Source organism: Lissotriton helveticus, chromosome 6 (genome assembly GCF_964261635.1).
Source record: "Lissotriton helveticus chromosome 6, aLisHel1.1, whole genome shotgun sequence".
Lineage (NCBI taxonomy): Eukaryota > Metazoa > Chordata > Amphibia > Caudata > Salamandridae > Lissotriton > Lissotriton helveticus.
The window spans coordinates 851,175,703-851,197,019 of NC_136067.1; the positions used below are offsets into that span (position 1 = coordinate 851,175,703).

Sequence of the window (21,317 nt, forward strand, 5' to 3'; positions counted from 1 at the left end):
TCCAGGATCTTAAAACAGAAGCTGCCAGTAATTATTTTGAGAAAGATGGCAACCATATCATATGTAAACCTCAGCAAAATCTTATCAAACAGACAGTTGAGGGTAGTGGAGGAACTGTAATCTAGACCAGAGGAACTGGATCCTCCAGGGGTCAACAAGGCACAACCTCAGGCAGATACTGGTGATGTGAGACCTGATAGAAGGCTAGGTGGAGCTCATAATGTCATATAAAGAAAATTGGGTTGACACCCCCAGAATGGATGTACATGCATAGCATCTTGGGAAAGTGAAAATAGGACCAAAGTGGGTGTACTGGCATCACAAGCTATGCAGCAACCTGATGGCACAGGCTAGGTTAGGCCAGGTAACATATTCCTCCTTTCCAATCTGACGGTGCACCATGAAGCCTACTCTATCCATTATGATCTGCGCCGATAGTCACCAGAGCCTCGCAGCTCATTCATTATGTTTCAATGGCTCTCTGGCGGCAAAAAAACAGTTATCACTCTGTGTTGATGATATGCTGCTCTATGTGGGCATTTTAACTGCTTCTGACCAAGCATAATAGACAGGCTAAAATGGTTAAGGAAAATCTCTGAATTGACCGCAAATTGGAAGAAGTCAATTATCTACCCTGTCAAATGTAGAACAGAAGAGCATCCAGTGGTAGACCCAAATTACACAGCAATCGTCTACTTTTATATACTTGCAGGTGAACGTACTCAAGAGAGGGAAAGGAGTGCAGGTAACTAAAAATGAAGCATATAATTGATAAAAACCCAGAAAATACATTCACAAGGTAGTTCCGATAATCCTCAGGTTGTAATTAGAAGGCTGCACTCATGACTGTACGAAGGATGTCTAGTGATGCTGGATATCATATTACTGGGCCTTAATGTTCCTCTCCAAAGATTACGACATAAGTTTGGTATAGCTTGAAAGCGCTAAGCCCAATGACTCACTAATTAACAATGGTGACTTTGACACACGGCTGGCAGGTGGTACTTATTTGCTACTTCGGAAACCTTGAATTTTGGTCCTCAATTATTACCAATTGTATCACTCGTATAAACAAAGCCACTGGCCATGGACAGAACTAACAAAGATTTTCGAAAAATGCGAACTACAGAGAGGCATTAGGCATGGATGTCATTTGTCTCCCTTGCTGTTTGCCCAGGCGAACGCCGTTGGATTGTAGGTTAAGGCAGGTCCTGGATGCCTGGGTCATGAAAACAAGGACTCGAGGAACTGTGGTGTCTCTCTATGCAGATGACCTACTGATGTATTTAACAGACCTGGAAAGTTCCTTGGGGTTACTCCTGGATGAATTAGAACATTTTGGCAAGCAGACATAATTGAAAGTAAATAAGCAAAAATCCACCTTCTACCCCCTTGGACAGCTACATCACATCGAGTAGTTCCGTATGTGAGAATAACAGTTACATGCAAAGAAAATAAATGGCTGGCGTTAAAACCATTGAAGTTATTAGCGGATACAAGTACAAATGTGGATCACTGGTTGACACTCTATCAATCACTGGAAGGATAGCTATACTTAGGATGTTGGTGCTCCCACATGGTTTGCACCCTTTTCAGTGCTCTATGTTCCCTATAATACATGTGGTGTTAAAGCAATTGATATTATTTAACACTATAGTCTGTGGGACGAAAAGGTGAAAGGTGAGCATGGGCACATTACAGTGCGCCTATGAGCCGGGTTGGAGTCAAAGTGCCGGATCTTGAGGTGTACTTGCAGGCAGCACAGTTTCAGTTTGCTGTAGGTTGGTATGATTTGCATAGCAGTATAGATGGCCGTCTACTGGAAGGGGCGCCAATAGCGAAGTTGCTTACAAAGTGTTTCTGTAACAGGGGTCACACTAAACTAGACGATCCACGAATAATCCAGATAACGTTGCACGCCTGCACAACACAGGGATTTGAGTTTGGGCATTGCCAGTTGGAAGGAGGGAGCTGGGTAGGAGGGGGTCTTTAGGAGGACGTCCCCCTGGTCTCCTTGCACCAAGTTACTGATAAAGATCCACTTGGGACAGACACCGTTTTGCTATACGCAACACAGTATTGAAGGTGTGGGGAGCAGTAACTGAAACCCCATGGTTACTCCAGATGGACTGAGACAATGGTATTATAAGAAGGGTATATGGTCTGCCTTGTGGGCAGACGTTCAGAAATCTCTGCTCAAAATAAGAAAGAAATGACTGAGCCCTTAAGACCCCAAGATCTCTAGCTGGAGAAAAGACATTGGAGAATGATGTGTGGCAGAGGAGAACAGAATGAAAATGACAAGCGGAGACGAGAAAATGGAGGAAGATTTGGTATTGTGGCAGGTTCTAACTAAAACATTACAATTCCAGCCAGATTAACATCCACCTTAAACGATATAAGGTCCTTAGAGTATGAGTGTACATATAGTACGTTGAGAAATCCCCAACTGTAACCAGAAGATTAAATGACCGCTTTATTTTGATATATGGAACCCTATGTGCTGTAAAACGGCCCACTACTCTACGGGCATGTATATGTTAACTGTATCACCTAATATGTGATGTGATAAAGGGAAACTTTCAATAAAAAATATTTATAACAAAACAAAAGTTGTGTCTTCGACACCATTCAAAAGTACGCCATTAGCAGGGCTGTACTTTGCCAAAATGGGCAAGGCACAGTTTTTTCACACCATTTTCTGTGCACATGGAATCCGTGTGATACTCCTCTCACTTGCGACTGACGCCCCACACATTGAACTGGATAGTGGAAGAAAGAGCTCATCACAACATCGACATGAATGTACATTTACTTCTCTATATTATGCAGAAATGCCCTTAAGCTGCCAAGTCCGCAAATAGTGCCATGCCGCCAGACATTCAGCATTCATGTGCCAAGCCATTAGTAAGTAGCCTACAGTAAATCGCACAGACGGCCTGTTTGTCTTACCTCGTTATAATATTTTTTTAAAACACTTTTTTGGTAGATGCCAGGCTTCCAACTTGGTGTTAACACAGAACTACCCAAAGGATAAATTACGCCACTTCTGAGTGAGAAGTTGAAAAGCAAACACTCGGTTTCCAAGCCTTTTACATGTCGGCCATAACCAGGGTCTTGCTGTGTGAACGTTGCATTGGCCGAAATGTTAGTACATTACCTATGAAACTGCGCATAAAAGAAAAAAAAAACATGGTTTCGAAAAACAGTAACACACCCTCCGACCCCCAACCCCAGAAAAAAAAAATCACAATTCAATGTAAGATGCAGGAAATAAATATTTAATGAACTTGCTGAGACAAAGCAGAAATTAGGGTACAAGTTCTGTGTATTAAGGCAAGATTAAAACCCATAAAAAAGTGATACTAATGCCTCAGTCTGCTACCTGGCCAAAAGTGGGTTTATGGACAGAGCAGAAGGACAGCCACCCACTTTGCTATGGTTGCGATGCATTCGCCCGAACTGATTAGGCGGTCTATCACTTTCAGATTGCAATTAGTCAAAGCTAAACATGATGATGAAATACTGTGAAACTCTTGTTGAGTAAGATCTGTACAGCACTATATTGTCCAACTGAGCAGCCATCGGTCATCTGTTGACCTGGTCAGGTGGGAGCCTTTATCTTTCTGACAGCAAGGTGGCACTGCCATGGAGATGCTGCCTTGGTAATGCAGAGATGACAATGAAACCAGAATCTCTCAGGAATGTTAGATGTTTACACACAACAGGACCTGGGTTTGTGGTATCCAGCCACCATTGTTTTAGTCAATGTGTCACATCCAGATTATGCCCATAATTGTCAGAGTAATAAAGCAAATTCAATAATAAGTACAATCCGAGAGGTAAGGTGCTCTGAAAAGTCAATCATTGCGCAAAAAAAGAATAAAAAGGCTAGCGGTGCCATCACTGAGAAGAAAAAACATTGCACAAAAAACGCTTTGATGGATTCCAGCAATCTGATGCTATCAACGATGCAAGTCATGAATGGACGGAAGATGTGGCAAAGCGCTCTAAACTCCTTTATGGGGGAATAGAAACTCTACGCACAACTTACATATTCAGCACTACCACTCTTTCTGCAGCACAGAGATCATAAGGAGAAGAGATTCAGTGTCTAAATAATCTACCTGTACGTCGAAAAAAAACCATTTGCCATTAAAAAAATTGTAAAAGTACAGAATGGACAGCAAAATAAATAGTTCAGCGTTTTGATTAGCATCCACGGGTGCCTGCCATGTTTTTAATCATCCAGAAGCGGCATATCACTGTCCAGGGGGCTGTGCTCCAGTTTGCATAGGTAAAACAAGGTGGCCTCACTGGCTTCCTCTTCCGTCAGGGGCTCCAGACGCACAAGTTTACTCTGCTTTGGTTGAGTGTCCGCGATGGGCTCCGGCACGGCATCTGTGCCAAGCTCCAAGAGCTCGCTGAGGAAAGGATGCTTGGTGTATTGTACAATCTGTTTCTCTGCAAAAGAGAAAATTGACCAATTCTTTTAGACAATGGATGTAGTGTTATCTAGCTTCATCACAGCAATCACGCTACATTATCAAGCTGTCTTCTCACTCTTCTAATAGCAAGTGGATATAAATGCAATATTCACTGACCCCATTTGTGGTTATCTAAGCTTTAGTTCACATAAAGAAGGTTCTCCCACCTAGATCATACAATCAGATCCCTAAAACTGCCCTCATGGCACTTCTGTTGTATTTAGTCTTTCTTCTCTGCCCTAAATGATCTGACCAGGTCACAAATTGCATCGGTGTGATCAACAGGGATCTGGCACAACACATTTTATGATGACAGCTCAAATGAGACATCTCTGTAATAAAGGCTCCCACACTATGAGTTATTAGACAGGTCTAAGAGGATTTCCAAAACCGCCCTTTAATGTGACAGATAAAGTAAACAATAATAGAGCAAGGAATGTGATTTTGCCAGTAAAGGATACCAAGAAAAATTGCACAATAATAAAATATTGAAAAGGTGCAGTAGAAAAATGAATATCAAAGGGTAAAGAGTGTTAGGAGACGTGTGACAAATTAAGCATTAGGGTGCTGGTGACCCAAATATATGATGTAGAATATATGTGGGAATGAGATGGGATATGTTTTACAAAGGAGACTGATCGATGTGCTCAAATGTTTAAACACGGAAATGAAATTAGTAACTGGTTTAGAACCTCCCAGACTCCACAACGGTCCCTCATAACATACTACATGCCACAGCACGTTATATCCGGGGCCTAAATGAATATTATCACATCACCCTCGTACTGATGGAACTTCATTGGCTCCCTTGCCAGGCTGCACCATCCTCAAAACCAGATGCATCATTTACAAAGCCATCAAGACAGCACCTTCACTTATCTTGCAGACAAGTTTACAATTTCTGGTGGTTCTAGGCACACCAGTAGACAGGACACCATCAGACTACAGACTCAAAGTGCAAAGGAAAACAAGACATCAGTCCTTTTCCATCTATGCAGGCAGGATCTGGAGCATACCAGTATCCATCGGGACCGATTGAAAGCTTGTCCAATTTAGTAAAGAGTTGAAGACTCACCTCTTTAAAGAGCACTACATCACAATTGATTAACCATCCACAAGCCAGCTTGCTCTCCTCTTACTTGTTGACTTTATGCTTATCTTAAAGGGTTCTAGGGTGGGTAGCGCGCTGATCCTCTACAGCGCTCTGTGGCCTTTTGGCTAAGTTTGTGCTTTAGAAATACCATATAAATACATACATACATATTTATTATCAGTATATTGCAAGCATTGCTCACTGTATCAGTAACTTCACAGCAACAGGGCAATGGGTACACCATCAGAGGTTTTGCCCTAGAAAAGATAAGTTGCAGTGTACCACAGCTGAACTGTATGGTTGATGATTAACTTGTCAAAAAACATAGAGCTTGATAGTGTGAGTTAAAATCCAAACCATCAGACCGCACCGCCAACATTTAGTCCTGTTAGGTACATTTGATAACATCGGTTTAAGATCTAACGGAGCAAATGTTTACGAAAGCCTTTCAGAAGATTCTTCTGAAATGCTTCTACTATTAAAACAAATATTCAAATGTTCCCCTCAAGATAGCAAGCAATTACAGTAATTATTCATTCATGTTAATTGAATTAACACCATAAATGCAATTGTTCCTCAGCGTGGTGATCAACTGTTTAATAAAATACAAGTTCAGTTCAGTTAGTTTTTATTTCGACAATTAAAAATCATCATAAAAATACATAATATCAATACATTTTAACAATATGCCTAAAACATCATTAAACTACATTTCTGAAATTTACAATAATGTTTTTAAGAACAGTTAGATGATATTAGATAAAATTAGCCCCCAGCAGCAGAACATATAACTCAGAAGTAGAGGTGAGCATTAGTTTATTATTATTATTATTATTATTATTATGCGTTCTTATATAGCGCTCGATTACCCGTAGGCATCTCGGCGCTTGCCTTGGGAACCCGTCCTGGCTTTTTCCCTGTGAGATACCCGTACTGGGCATCCCCAAGGTGAAAGCCAGGCATCCCGCCGCGGGGGGGGCCGTAGTGGAGATTAAGCAGCTAATACCCAGAGCTGCAGAGTGTGAACCCGTGATTCGAGTAGGCACCGAAACGAGAATTATCGAGTCCGTGGATATTTGGGCTCAAGACCCTGCCGCGTCGGGAATTGAACCCTGGTCCCGGGTCTGACCTCTGCTTCAGGGTCTGCCTCTTCTAACCAGTGAGCCACACTTCTCCACAGTTTAAATTCACAGTTAGATCAATTTCTTGTGTTTCTCAGTCTAACCGCTACTTTTAAAAAACTTGAGATGGCACACAAGGTGTACATATCATTTGCTTTCTGTAGGAATAGCAGGGCAGCTTTCGCGTGACGTATTTTCTGTTTTCTCAGGATATTGACCAAAAATCGGCGCCTAGGCAATTGATAAAATGAACATAAAAGTACAAAATGAAGGGTGTCCTGCGGAGACCTATTGTCGCAGCCGCAGGCACCCTTCTGCTCAATCGTTATGGTAAAACCAGAAGGATAGGCTAAAATGTTAGATAAAAGATTGAGCCTAAAACGAAACATTAAAAATCTCGCTTGTTGGTTATGCATCAAGAACAAATATGGTTCCATGCCTACCCCATTGGCTACTAGATCATATGCCATTACTGTCGTTTTGGCTTTTGCCGCATTAGCTCTAGATGTTTCAGATTTTTCTAGAAGCAGATTCTTTATAGTAAATTTACAATTAATCGTAATTTGCGACACGTCATAAAACAAGTGTGACTGGTCAATATCTATCAGAGTATTTTTGACGTATTTTAGCCAGGGGATTTGCATCGCATTGTCCCTTTGCAGACAGTCTTTGACAATTTCCCTTGTTAATTCAGCCTCTGGGTTAGTCCATATTCTGATCCAGGCCGTGATTGGCTTAATGTTCACTTGATCCGAAATGTATTGGATCCCCAGTTCTGAATGGGCGATATCAGCGGCAGTGGAGGGGGGGGCTTTAAGAATTCTCAGAAGAAACTTATCTTCTTCGATTTGCAGTTTTTTCGCATCTCTGAATCCCCACACCTCTGCACCATATAGTGCCTTTGGCATTGTAACTGATCTGTACAGGGTCATTATTTGTTCAGGGCACCACCGACCCAGTCTGTGCGCAAAACGTAGGATGGCTCCATTTGAAGACACCAATTTAGAACAATGTTCCTCCAATAAGGGTTTAAAATGCATATTGCCATCCAACAAGAGGCCCAGATAGGGAAAGGTATTGTTAAAATTGGTGCCCAAAGATCTATATTACTTCTGTAAAGGTCTGGGGGTGTACCATCGGGTCCTGGTGCTTTATTGGGGGTAAGACCTTGGATCGCCGTTTTTAGCTCTTCCACTGTAAGGGTTACTTCTGCGCTCCTACCTCCCTCCCATTCTCCCTCCTGCATACCCATGTTAGTGTTGTTATACAGGCCCTCAAAGTGCGTAACCCAATCGTCTGGGAGGATTGTAGACGTGGTGGCTGGTGCTGTATTGTCGTGGAAACAAGGTCTATTCACAATTCTCCAGAATTCCGAATAATCCCTGTTTTCGCCTGCCTCTCTTAAATCTGCCCAGACTTGTGCCTGCAGTGCTGCTTTCCTTGCCCTAACACAAGACTTATAAATTTGCCTACAGTTGGCTACTAATGCCGTGTTCCTTGGTTTAGATTTGAGGGCTTTTTAAAAATTCCTCAATGCCTTAGAAAAGGTGGTGTCAAACCAACGTGGGTGGTTCATTTTTGGCTTAGCAGAATCTTTCACTTCCAGTAGTTTATCTGCTAATTTTGTTAGGGCTTCAAACGCTGCTACTACCTCTGTGGCTTCTATTTGGGGGTTCAGGCATTGATCTAAATATTTCTCCCCTTTTTGGTCTAAGGCTTTGTAAAATTCCTGAGGGTTTATTTTTGTCCATTTTAGGCGCCTCCCCTGGTCTACCGGCTGCAATCTACCCTCCATTTTTTTAGTCTTTCTCCTGCAACCCTTATACCTTAGTTCTAACACTAGTGGGTTGTGATCGCTAAAGGGGCTCCACTTTGTGATAACCTTTATAATACGGGGTGTCGCAAAAGCTGATATGAATATATAATCAATTATTGATGAACACCCTCTCCCCTTAAATGTAGGAACAAGCGTACCCCCCTTCTCCTGTCCTGTCATATCAATAGTGTGGACTAATGCATGCGTCTCTATTATTGTAGATAGGCTTGTGCTCAAAGTGCGGCCCCTTTTGTAATGGGCAAGCATCCCAGTCTGGTAGTATAGTGGGAAGGTTTGGGCAGAGGTGAGAGTTAAAATCACCCAACAAAAGTATTATTGGACTCCCCCCCTCTTTTCTCTGGTCAACCTTTTCGCTTAGTCTATTGTTTAGCTCTGATATAGCAGCATTCTCCCCTTGTGAGGACCCTGGATTATAGATGTTAAAGAGTTCCAATTTCAGTCCTCTACTTTGGAGTGTTACTAACTGCAGGGTGTGTGACGCCCATAAGGGCTCTGCCCATTTCCCTACTATGGTTAAGTGAACATAGATAGATAAACATCCTTTCGCTCTCCCTGCTCTGCTTTCCTGTGCTGGAACAGCAAAGCACTTATAACCCTCTAGCTGGTGCAATGCCGGGTTCAATGCCCATGTCTCTTGAAAGGCAAGTATCTGATAGCCTTCAAGTTCCTTCCTCCATTCTGGATTTTCACACTTAGCGGCTAGCCCTGCTACGTTCCAGGATATAATGTTTATCTTTCCCTTCTTCTCTTCTTCTTCAATGGGGACCTGGGGCAGCGGCCTACGCTTGATCACTTGACTGTTCCTTTCCCCATTTTTTCCTCTATCCATAGGTGGGGAACAATGTATCTCCCTAGAAAGGGAGCAATCTACTTCAATGGTTGGGGTGCAATCTCTCGCCCTATCTTTGGAAGGTTCTGTAGCTAGCATTCCTTGTCCATTGCTATGCTCACTCGGTGCCAGATCCTTATTCGGGGCCCTGCTCCTCTTAACCAGTTCAGTTTTAGATAGTAATGCTAGTCATTCATTGTTGTCTAAGGTCAGTAAGGGGCTAAATCTATTGGTCCACTGAGGGTGTAGCTGATGTGGGTAGTACTGGGTCGTGAAATCATTGTGCCTAACCCAATGGTCATCCACTATTCTGCCTCTGGTACCCTGTTTGGGGTTTGGGGGGTATGTATCAAGTGTTCTAGGGTAAAAGTAGCCCAAAGGCATAGTCCTAATTGTACTTGTGGAGTTTCTATTTTGATTGTCTAGGATATATTGCACTAAGTTTGGGTTTTTGAAGTTTACGATAATGCAATTGCCTTCTCTATCTTTTCTCCTCCTTCCTACCCAGCTTACCCTTCTTACATTTAGAATTTCCCCCTTTCCCCCCCCCCTGCAATGGTCTATGAATATTTAGCCAATTGACAATCTTGCCTTTTAGTTCCATCTGCGATTCTCTTTGTCCTATTCTAAGTTCAGGAACCCCCGTGAATATGACTGCAAAAGGACTAGCTTCTGGTGGTAGGTTTACATATGGCAAGTGAGCTTGGTGTCTATCATACTGCTCAATACCCGATTGCGGGTCAAACTGTTTGGAGCTAACAGATAGTCCTCTGTTCGGGTGTCCAGAGTCTCCAGTGTTTTCCCTAGTTCCCTGGTGTTTCATACTGCCTTCCTGCCCCCTATTAACTGTATGCGTTGGCTCGGCATGCACCTCAATGATGCTGCATTGTTCATTACTCACACAATTGTTGTTCGTTTGGCGAGTTAGTTGGGGCGGAGGAGCGGTTTCAGCGTTAACATTCCCTTGTTGATTAACAGTTTGTGCCTCCTTGATCTTACCCTGCTTCAATATTTCATGCGCTATTTTATCCAGTCTACTGGTCAGTGGTTTAATTTGGCTTAAGATAAAGGTTTCTAAATGCTTTTGGAGATCTAAGATTATCTCATTCACCCATCCCGGAGGTATACAACGGCCTCTCGTGTCTGTTGTATAAACATCTTCTCACCCTATCTCCTGGTTTTTCACTCCTTGTGGATTTCTTCCAGTTTTGTTTTGGTGGGTTTTTCCGCCCCCCTTTTCTGCTTCTTTTATTAGCTCTTACAGTTTCCACTGCCTTCCTCAGGGGTTCATCTTCTATCGCTATCTGGGCACATGGGACGTCATTGGTGGAATCATTCTGGGTATCGTTTAGAGACAACAAACTACCGTTAACATCCTCAGTTAGCGTGGGCGAGAGCGGCACAGTGGTTAGTGTCATAGATATACGTCTTTCAGTCCGTTCTATCTCGCCCACCACCTTTTGCAGCATTAAATCTATAGCAGTTGGGGTGTTTTTATGGGGTGCCGTGATAGTACTCAGTGTCCCTTGCTTTTTTGCTGTCTGTGGTATGTCTGGTTTACTCTTAGTAGAACGAGTTTTAGGTTTTGTAGCCATGATGTTTGTATGGTTTTATACTATTCGTTTCTCTTGGGACCCAGACGCCTTACTCAACTTTGGTGTAGTACTAATCACCTCCCTTGTGGGCTTTTAATAGGTACACTTATGTATCGTCAACTAATTGCTAGCCCCAATGTATTAGAGGCCGGAGTAATAGTACCTTATCATACAGCCAAGATTTGTTGCCCGTCCCGTCCCTGGTCGTCCCCGGACGGCCACAGACGGCCCGCCCTCTGCCCGGGCTCAGCCCGGCGTCGCCCGCGCGCGTCCCGCGACGCGGAAGGAGCGTCCTGTTTTTGTAGCGCCTCCGGGCGAGTAGCGTCAGGCAGCAGGAAGTGTGCGGAAGTGGGCGCAAGGCTCCCTGGGAGCTGTGGTCTCCAGCCGCCGGCTGCGAGATGGAGCTTTGCGGCGCGGCGAGACCACAGCGTTAGGAGGCCAGGAGTCACGAGCGCCTGACCAGCAGGTAGGAGTTGTTGCAGCAAATGCCCGTGAATGCCAGTAATGGTCCCCCGCTCCACCGAGGGAGCGTCCTGTTTTTGTAGCGCCTCCGGGTGCGCACCGTCAGGCAGCAGGAAGTGTGCGGAAGTGGGCGCAAGGCTCCCTGGGAGCTGTGGTCTCCAGCCGCCGGCCGCGAGATGGAGCTTTGCGGCGCGGCGAGACCACAGCGTTAGGAGCCCAGGAGTCACGAGCGCCTGACCAGCAGGTAGGAGTTGTTGCAGCAAATGCCCGTGAATGCCAGTAATGGTCCCCCGCTCCACCGAGGGAGCGTCCTGTTTTTGTAGCGCCTCCGGGCGCGCAGCGTCAGGCAGCAGGAAGTGTGCGGAAGTGGGCGCAAGGCTCCCTGGGAGCTGTGGTCTCCAGCCGCGAGATGGAGCTTTGCGGCGCGGCGAGACCACAGCGTTAGGAGCCCAGGAGTCACGAGCGCCTGACCAGCAGGTAGGAGTTGTTGCAGCAAATGCCCGTGAATGCCAGTAATGGTCCCCCGCTCCACCGAGGGAGCGTCCTGTTTTTGTAGCGCCTCCGGGCGCGCAGCGTCAGGCAGCTGGAAGTGTGCGGAAGTGGGCGCAAGGCTCCCTGGGAGCTGTGGTCTCCAGCCGCCGGCCGCGAGATGGAGCTTTGCGGTGCGGCGAGACCACAGCGTTAGGAGCCCAGGAGTCACGAGCGCCTGACCAGCAGGTAGGAGTTGTTGCAGCAAATGCCCGTGAATGCCAGTAATGGTCCCCCGCTCCACCGAGGGAGCGTCCTGTTTTTGTAGCGCCTCCGGGCGCGCAGCGTCAGGCAGCAGGAAGTGTGCGGAAGTGGGCGCAAGGCTCCCTAGGAGCTGTGGTCTCCAGCCGCCGGCCGCGAGATGGAGCTTTGCGGCGCGGCGAGACCACAGCGTTAGGAGCCCAGGAGTCATGAGCGCCTGACCAGCAGGTAGGAGTTGTTGCAGCAAATGCCCGTGAATGCCAGTAATGGTCCCCCACTCCACCGAGGGAGCGTCCTGTTTTTGTAGCGCCTCCGGGCGCGCAGCGTCAGGCAGCAGGAAGTGTGCGGAAGTGGGCGCAAGGCTCCCTGGGAGCTGTGGTCTCCAGCCGCCGGCCGCGAGATGGAGCTTTGCGGCGCGGCGAGACCACAGCGTTAGGAGCCCAGGAGTCACGAGCGCCTGACCAGCAGGTAGGAGTTGTTGCAGCAAATGCCCGTGAATGGCAAACATGCAGTCTCACAAAACAGCAAAGGTGCAAGCATTTAAATGTAAATAAATACAATAAAGACAGACAGAAAATTACTAATGCTCCTCTATACATACCTGACTTTTTGGGGGAGTTCTCTGTATTTTGGGCCGCAGTCTGGCCATCTTTACTTTTCGAGGATTCTATGCCCTTGCCTTCTGTCTAACAGGGAAAAATAAATGAACATTGTAAGAGGCTAGTGAGGATGCAACAAAGCATTCCACAAACTTTTTTTTAAATAAATATATTTATTAACATTTTCTTACTTACATTACAAAGATAGTGTTCAATAGCAAAGCGTAGTAGCATATTCAGTGTGACATCAACATCATACATAAACGACAGTGGTGAACAATCAAAGAGCTGCATCCTATACATATACATCATGTTAGACCCCTTCCTGTTTCGCAACCCGTACACCCCCCCACAGGAGATCATTATGTATCAGAAAACGAAAGTCCATAATGTGTAAGCCATGGTTTCCATATTCTCCAAAACTTTTTGGGACAACCCTGTGCTTTATAAGTCGTCTTTTCCCCCAACATATACATATACATGCTTTACCCCATTCGATTAGAGACGGTTTCGCCACTGCGCCCCATGCCTTAGCCAGGTCGTGTTTTGCCACCACAACTCCCAATTGAAGTAGGGTTAGCTTTGGTTTGGGGATATCAATCTCAGTGGATATTCCCAGCAGAACAAACTGTGGACTGAGCAGAATCTTCTCTCCCCAAACATTACCCAGCTCTCCCACTATGGTGGCCAAATACTGTTGAATCTGAGGGCAGTCCCACACTGTATGAAAGAATGTGCCCATCGACATCCTAAAGCGCAAGCAATCAGGTGTTTCTGCCCTCCCTATGCGGTGTTGTCATGCTCTATCATAATATGATCTATGCAGGTACTTGAATTGAATCAATTGAAGTCTGGACTTAATGGCGACCTCTCGGGGGTGCCTCAGCGCCAGTTCCCAATCTAAGTCATCCAGTTCACCCAACTCTGACTCCCATTTCACCCGCAACCTCCGCAAAGTGTCTGTCTTATTGTTAATTAATGTCCTATATGTCCATGAAACAGCCATTACCGCTAGCTCCCCATCAGGAGTCGCCCCTCCAGTGGTGCATACTCAGGAATGTCATTGGTATCTATGCGTTGCGCTCGCCCATAGCTGTAGGTATTTGTAATGCTGAGTCTTGTTCATGTCATATTCAGCATGTAAGTGTGAGAAAGTAACCAACTCTTTACGATATAATATGTCCTTAAGTTGCGAAATGCCTAGCAAGTCCTATTGCCGGAAACCTTGCAGATTTTTGATTTCCGGAAGCCGATTACCCACCAAAGTGGTGTTTCCCTAGTGTCTCGGCCATCCCATTTCATTTGTCGCTCAGCCTGTTTCCAGGCTGTTACAACAATCTGCGTCGCTGTCAGGAGTTGTGCAGCACCTCTTCCCCATATAGGCAGTGGATGTGTGGGCGCTTGGTAAACTGTGTGTGTTCAAGTGCATATGTGGGGTGATCTCTCTCCATGTGCTGCCATTCATTCACCACTATTAGGTGGGCTGCACAATAATATGCGCGAAGATTCGGCAGGGAGATACCACCATTGTATTGATTACGTTGTAACGTCGCCAGTGCTATCCTCGGTGGCCTCCCACCCCAGAGAAACGTATGTAGTAAATCATCGATTTTGTTAAACACCTCAACCGGTATAAGCTGGTACGTGTTTTGCAGTACATAGAGGAACTTGGGGAGCACTATCATTTGGTACAGTGCTGCCCTACCTAGCAACGTCAGTGGCAGAGATTTCCACCTTTCGGTGTCTGCTCTAAAATCCCTGAGCACCCTGTAGAGGTTGCGATCCAGCACCACAGTCGCATTCACCAGACAAACTTGAATCATTTCTTTGCTTTCCAGTCACAACAAAGCATACCACAGACAAACTTGATCAATTTCTTTGCATTCCAGTCTGGTGTTTGCATTTGCTTAGTTACTTCTTGGCAATGATTAGCAAGTCAATAACAAAATGGTTACTTAAAAGTAGGCGTAGTTTCGCAGCTTGAAGAATTTTCGGGATTTACATGATGTGCATTATTTTGCCATCTAGTGTCTTGTTAGTCTTTATTTCCTCTTTTTTACCTCTGGGTGTCTGTAGCCATTTTGTTCCTTGAATGATGTAGGACCTGTGCCCTTAAAGCTGTTGCGAGTGGTCACCGTCTTCAGATTCTTTGTTCTCCTTTTGATGATTCCTTCAGTTCAGTCCTGTTAGGCTTTCTGTTTGTTTTGGGTATTGCAGTTTCTTTCTAGCTTTGTCTCACCTTATTTCCTGGGGAGGTGGAGGATCATATGTAAATACAAAACATTCTTTACGTTGTCATAACCATTTCATTTTGCAGCATGATTTATTTTCTGGATTAATATGCTGTGCAGTGATTTTGCAGCAATGTCACAGGTCACTCCTGGAAGGTCGTGTTAAAATGAGGTTGCGCTTGTGAATAGATGCTTCAGTACACTGTCCCACTTGTGTCTTCTTGTTTATTTGAATATCCACGCAATAGCGTTTTGTGAAGGGGTGGACTTATGACCATGTGGCTGCCATACATATGCTGTTTAAGGGCACATTTGCCAAAAAGGCTAGAGTGGCTCCATTCTCTGTGGAGTGTGCTCTGAGTCTTGCCTCCAGGTGCATGTCTGCCTTTTGGGAGCATAATTGGATTGCTTTTACTATCCATCTTGCCATGGTGCCTTTCGTTACTAGTAAGCACCCGTACGAACTTGCAAAAGATATGAAGACCTGGCTTCCCCTTCTGACCTCACTTGTTCTTTCTAGGTAGAACATCACATCTCTGTGCACGTCTAGTGTATGTAGGGTCCCCTTGGCTAGTTTGTTTGATTGTTGGAAGAAACCCGGCAATTTGATAGCTTGGTTCACATAGAGTTGTGATATGGTCTTTGGGAGAAAACGTTAGTTGGTCCGTGTGCATTTACGAGGTTCTTCGGTGGTTAGGGCCTGCAGCTCGCTCACCCTGCGCAGTGATGTGATAGCGATAAGGTGGTCCTTAAGATCAGGAACCGCAGTTCGGCCTCATGCAGCAGTTCAAATAGTGCTTTCACAAGCTGCGATAGTACCAGGTTGAGGTTTCCCATTAGCATCGGCCTAATCTTGGTAGAGCAATTCTTTCTTGCACCTTCCACAAACCGTTTCATAACGGACGTTGTGGAGCAGCTCCTTCCTATGTGGTCTTATCTGTAGGTTACTATTGCTGCTAATGTAATTTTAATAAGGAGTATGTCATGTTGCTGTCTAGCAGATGTGTAAGGTACCTGACCACTGTGGTGTCTTCTGTTCAGCTGAGGAGCTGTCCCTTATCTCTGCATCAGAACCATTTTGCTATGTAGCATTATCTTGTGCTCAGCCTCCTTTCATCCTTTAGGATTTCTATTGAACACTTTGAAAGGTTCAGGTGTTCAATATCTATGGCCTCAGGGGCTAGGCTGATAGACTCATACTGTTTACTTTCGGGTGATGGGCATTGCCTCCCTGCAAGGAGAGGTGGTCATGCTTTCCTGGCATTCTTTTTAAATGTCCCTGTGCCATCTCCACCAGGCCCGAGAATCATGTTTGCCTTAACCAATGTAGGGCAATTAGTATCTGTGTCATTTGAGACGCTTTGCACTTGTTTATCACTAAAGGTATGAGGGGAATGGGTGAAAAAGCGTAAGCCAATTTTCCTGACCAGTCTATTGGCAGGAAACTCCCCTGGGAGAGGCGGTTTGTGTGGCTGGACGTGAAGTCTCTGCATTTTGCTGTGAAAAGGTTGATCTTTGGTGTTCCTCACTGCCGGAACACGTCTTGGAGCACTATGTCATTTAGTTGCCATTCGTGTGATACGGATACTTGCCTGCTTAGTCTGTCTGCTGTTCTATTTTCTACACTAGGCAGGTGTATTGTTATCAGGGCTATTCTTCTCTGGATGGACCATCTCCAGATCTCTTGTGCTAGTTTTGAAAGCGCATGTGATCTTGTCCCTGCTCGCTTGTTTAGATAGAATATTGTGTTATCCTTCTGAATTTCCACTGTCTTCCTCTTCACCCGTGTCTGAAAAGCCTTTAGGGCCAGGAGGACTGTCTTTAGTTACAGGACACTGACTGATATCCTGGATCACTTCTTCCACTGTCTATAATCCTATGACTCTTCATTCTCCTATGTGCGCTCCCGAGCCCATGTGGGATGTGTCTGTGGTGATGGTCACAACTGGGGTTGGTTGTGTGAAAGGTCTGCTCACTGTTATGTTGTCTACATTACACCATGTCATATCTTCCTGTACTCTGGGTTACAACTGCTAGATCTTCCTAATTCCTGTCACCTGGGACCATTGGTTCTGTATCCACTCCTGCAGTGGTCTCGTGTAGCCTTGCACAGACTGACCCTTGTGGTAGCGGCGAGCCTGAGATCTGAGAGCCTGAATCCTCTCAAGGGTGGGGAAGGCTCTCGCCACCACCATGTGAATTCTCGCTCCACAGGAAAATCTTTTCTCTTTACAGATTTTTGGAGGTTTTCTGAAGGGTGATTTTGAAACCTAGTCTATGGGGCGTGTCCATGACTATCCTGGTGTCGTCTTTGAATTGCGTGTCCAAGCTTGCTTTGATTAACCAGTTGTCTGGGTACAGGTAGACGTATATCATTTTCTGTCTTAGGTGTGCCGCCACTGCAGGTAGGCATTTTCTTAATATCCTGGGTGCTGACTCGATCCAGAACAGAAGCACCCTGAATTGTTAGTTTGTCTTGTCAGCTATGAATCGTAGACATTTCTTCGGCTTGCGTTAATGAGAATGTGTAGGTAAGCATCTTTTAGGTCTATGGTTGCCATATAGTCCTTTTCCCACAGCTGCGGGAAGACTTCTTGCTGTATGGTTATTCCAAACTTTTTTATCTTTATCAACTGGTTTAGGAAGCGATGGTCAGGATTGGTCTTAGCAACTTGCACGGTTTTAGGAAAAGGAAGTATGCAGATTAGTTTCTTTGAATGATTTCTGCTTTGGGCACTTTCTCTATTGCCCTTTCTTGCAGTAGTTCTGCGCTTTGTTGTGCAGGCAGCGCCTTTCCTCCTCCCGATGTAGTCTTTGCTTTGGTTTGACCACAGGAAGCATCTTGACCAGTTTTATGCAATAGCCATGTTGGATGATATTGAGGATCAATTTGTCTGTCATGACCCTCCCCCACTCCTGTAGGAAGGCCTTTATCCTGCCACCCACTGGTCTTATGTGGCTAAGCAGCTGGAAAGCGGAGTCACCTGTTGGAGGAGCTGGCTCCTCTGGAAGGCTGTCCCCTTCCTATGGCTCGGCCTGATAGGGCTGGCATTATTGCGTCAAGAACTGCCACGGTTGCTGCATTCCTTGGTATGGAACTGGCTGCTGAAAAGATGACTGTTGTGTTTTGCCTTGAAGCCTACCCGGCCTGCGGGCCTTCTCACCGATTTTGTTACCCTCTTTGGTTGACCACAGAACTGCAATGCCCCCATGGCTTTTGCGTGTCATTATCTTTTTTTAGCTGCTGTACGTGTTGTTTACAATGGGACCAAACAGGGTCTCCCCAGAGAAAGGTGTAGTAAGGATGTTCGCCAGAAACTCGTTTCTAAGTCTGGACACTCGTAGCAGGCATGTCACCTCATAGATGATCCTGTTATCAGTTTGTCTACTGTCTGTGTCAGCTGCGCATAAAGCTGACTTCAAGCATGTGTTGGCTATTGCTTTGCCTTTCTTTAATAGTGGGGCTTCCCTCTCTAGGCACTGTTCTGGGGCGTGCTTCAGGAGCTCTCTGACCTCTTATTGGATATTGGGGCATTTGCCCTCTTTCTTGCTGTGGCCACAATGATGGAGTCTGCCTACTGCATTGCCCTGATGTAGACAGGGGAAACAACCTTTACAACGCAACTTTTACAACGCACTACCATTACAACGAATTTTTTACAACGCAAAAACTTTTACAACGCATACCATTACAACGCAGGATTTTACAACGCAAGTACCTTTACAACGCATACCATTACAACGTAAGTATTGGTAAGTATATAATTATTTTTAAAATATTATATGTTTGGGTTTTTGGGTAAAGGGGTATTTTTAGGGTTCAGGGTCAGTTTTCAGTTTTTGGGTAAAGGGGTATTTTTAGGGTTCAGGGTCAGTTTTCAGTTTTTGGGTAAAGGGGTATTTTTAGGGTTCAGGGACAGTTTTGGGTTTTTGGGTAAAGGGGTATTTTTAGGGTTCAGGGTCAGTTTTCAGTTTTTGGTTAAAGGGGTATTTTTAAGGGTTCAGGGTCAGTTTTCAGTTTTTGGGTAAAGGGGTATTTTTAGGGTTCAGGGTCAGTTTTCAGTTTTTGGGTAAAGGGGTATTTTTAGGGTTCAGGATCAGTTTTCAGTTTTTGGGTAAAGGGGTATTTTTAGTGTTCAGGGTCAGTTTTCAGTTTTTGAGTAAAGGGGTATTTTTAGGGTTCAGGGTCAGTTTTCAGTTTTTGGGTAAAGGGGTATTTTTAGGGTTCAGGGTCAGTTTTCAGTTTTTGGGTAAAGGGGTATTTTTAGGGTTCAGGGACAGTTTTGGTTTTTTGGGTAAAGGGGTATTTTTAGGGTTCAGGGACAGTTTGGGGTTTTTGGGGTACAGGGTTAATTTGTAAAAATAAAATAAAATTATATTTAAATTAAATTAATTAAATAAAATTAAATACAATTTAATTATATTTTAATAATGTAAAATAATTTATATTAAAAAAAAATATTATATACTTACCAATATTTACGTTGTAATGGTATGCGTTGTAAAGGTACTTGCGTTGTAAAATCCTGCGTTGTAATGGTATGCGTTGTAAAAGTTTTTGCGTTGTAAAAAATTCGTTGTAATGGTAGGCGTTGTAAAAGTATGCGTTGTAACGTCATACATCCGTAGACAGGGTCCTTTGATGAGTGCTTATATTTCGTTTCTCTCCTTGGTATTACGGCCTTACAAGATGCTGGCTCTCTAAAGTTTTTTCTTCCTTGATCAAGAATGCTTGGCATCATGCAGATGTATTGGCTATTGCTCTGGGATGATAGGAGTGTTTCTAGGAGGAAACAAGCCTGAGTCCTCTCTTCTAATCTTTTTTTAACAGTTCTTTTTATTAAAGAATGCATCAGCAAAAATCACATTACAGAGGGTCAGTCAAAGCTGCCGAGCATACATCAGGGGGTCACAGGATAAACAAAACTTACGACTGTAAAGGAACTTCACGGGGAGGTGGGGTCATCAAGAGCAGCATTCAGGGGTGGTGTACAAATTTCCCCTCTGTAACTATTCCAGGGCCACCAAACCAATGACCACTTTTGAGGCCGTACCTAGCAAGGTATGTAGTTTTCTCCCTAAACATACACCAATCTAAATTGTTTTCCCACACTTCCAGAGTGGGAGGCTGCTCCGTTCCCCACAATTGGGCTATATTTCGTTTGCCAATCATGAAACCCAGAGTAGCCCATTGCATCTGTGAGGTATTCAACTCAGTAGGCTCCGAGATGTTAAGTAAGCACCTTCTCGCCTCCGGTGACAGGGAGACCCCCAGGACTTTATGTATAGTGTCATGTATGTTGCGCCAATACGTGGTGATGTGTTCACACTCCCAGATGATATGCATAAAGGTACCAACGAGACCACATTGTCGTTTGCATAACCCCGTATCTGAGAGTCTCATATGTACTAATCCGGGTCCTGTGAGGTAAATCCTATGCAGAATTTTAAGTTGAACAAGTCTCAGGTGAACTGGGATTGCGACTTCTCTTGTCGAGGACACTGCTGTCTGCCAATCCTGTTCATCTAGCTCTATAAAGTCCTGCGTCCATTTGTCCCTCAGCGCCTCAAGGGAGTCAGATCTGTGGTTGATCAGTTTTTTATATATCAAGGAGATCGTTTTGTCAGGAAGGTGTCCGTCCAGTATCCTATCTTCCAGAGGGGAGGCCTCTGGGGGCTCTGTCTCCCCAAGTAGTGCTGAGAGAAGGGAGTGACGAACCTTCCCATTACGGAAGTATTCGGAATTTGCTAGTTTATACTCCACCTGCATTTCCTCAAACAATTTAATTCTCCCCTTCCCAGAGATATCTTTGACCGTGGAGATTCCTATAAGATCCCATTTATCGAAACCTTTTGTTTTCCAGAGCTTGCCAAGCTTTTCGGAGTCCCACAGCGGGGCGGCCATGGTCAGTTTATTTTTCCAACCCAATTAACCTGTGGCATCATGCCAGATCTGAACCGAGTGTTTAGTTGGCCCCGTTAATGCAAGTCTATTCGGCCGAGAATACAAGGCTCTGTTATACCTACCCCCTGGAAGAAGCCATTTATCCATAGTGTATCCAGGATCATCAAGCCGGCCATACATGCCGTGGTTAATCGCCGCCAGTTGGGAGGCCCATTAGTATCTTTTGATATCTGGGAGGGCGACGCCTCCGTCATACCAAGACGGTGTTAGTTTATGTAAAGCGATGCGGGGCCTGCCCTCCCATAATAGACTCCGATGCAGGCTCTCAATCTCACGAAAGTTTCTTGGTGGCACCACATCCAAGGTGTTTTGCAGAGAGTAGAGGAAACGAGGGAGAGCCATCATTTTAAAGAGGGATGCCCTACCCAA

The 21,317-nt window shown here is 44.9% G+C and overlaps 1 protein-coding gene across 2 annotated transcripts in view; it reads right to left on the bottom strand.

Moving 5' to 3' along the window:
* Positions 1–3,260: 3,260 nt before the first annotated feature.
* LOC144763143 (heat shock factor protein 2-like) overlaps positions 3,261–21,317 on the bottom strand; it is a 406,222-nt gene continuing 388,165 nt past the window's right edge. For both annotated transcript variants that reach the window (XM_078648463.1, XM_078648462.1), the window contains exons 12-13: positions 12,755–12,839; positions 3,261–4,464 (exon numbers count right to left, since the gene is read on the bottom strand). In XM_078648463.1, the coding sequence (XP_078504589.1) occupies positions 4,241–4,464; positions 12,755–12,839 (309 nt within the window). In that variant the 3' untranslated portion in view covers positions 3,261–4,240. The remainder of the gene's footprint in view (positions 4,465–12,754; positions 12,840–21,317) is intronic.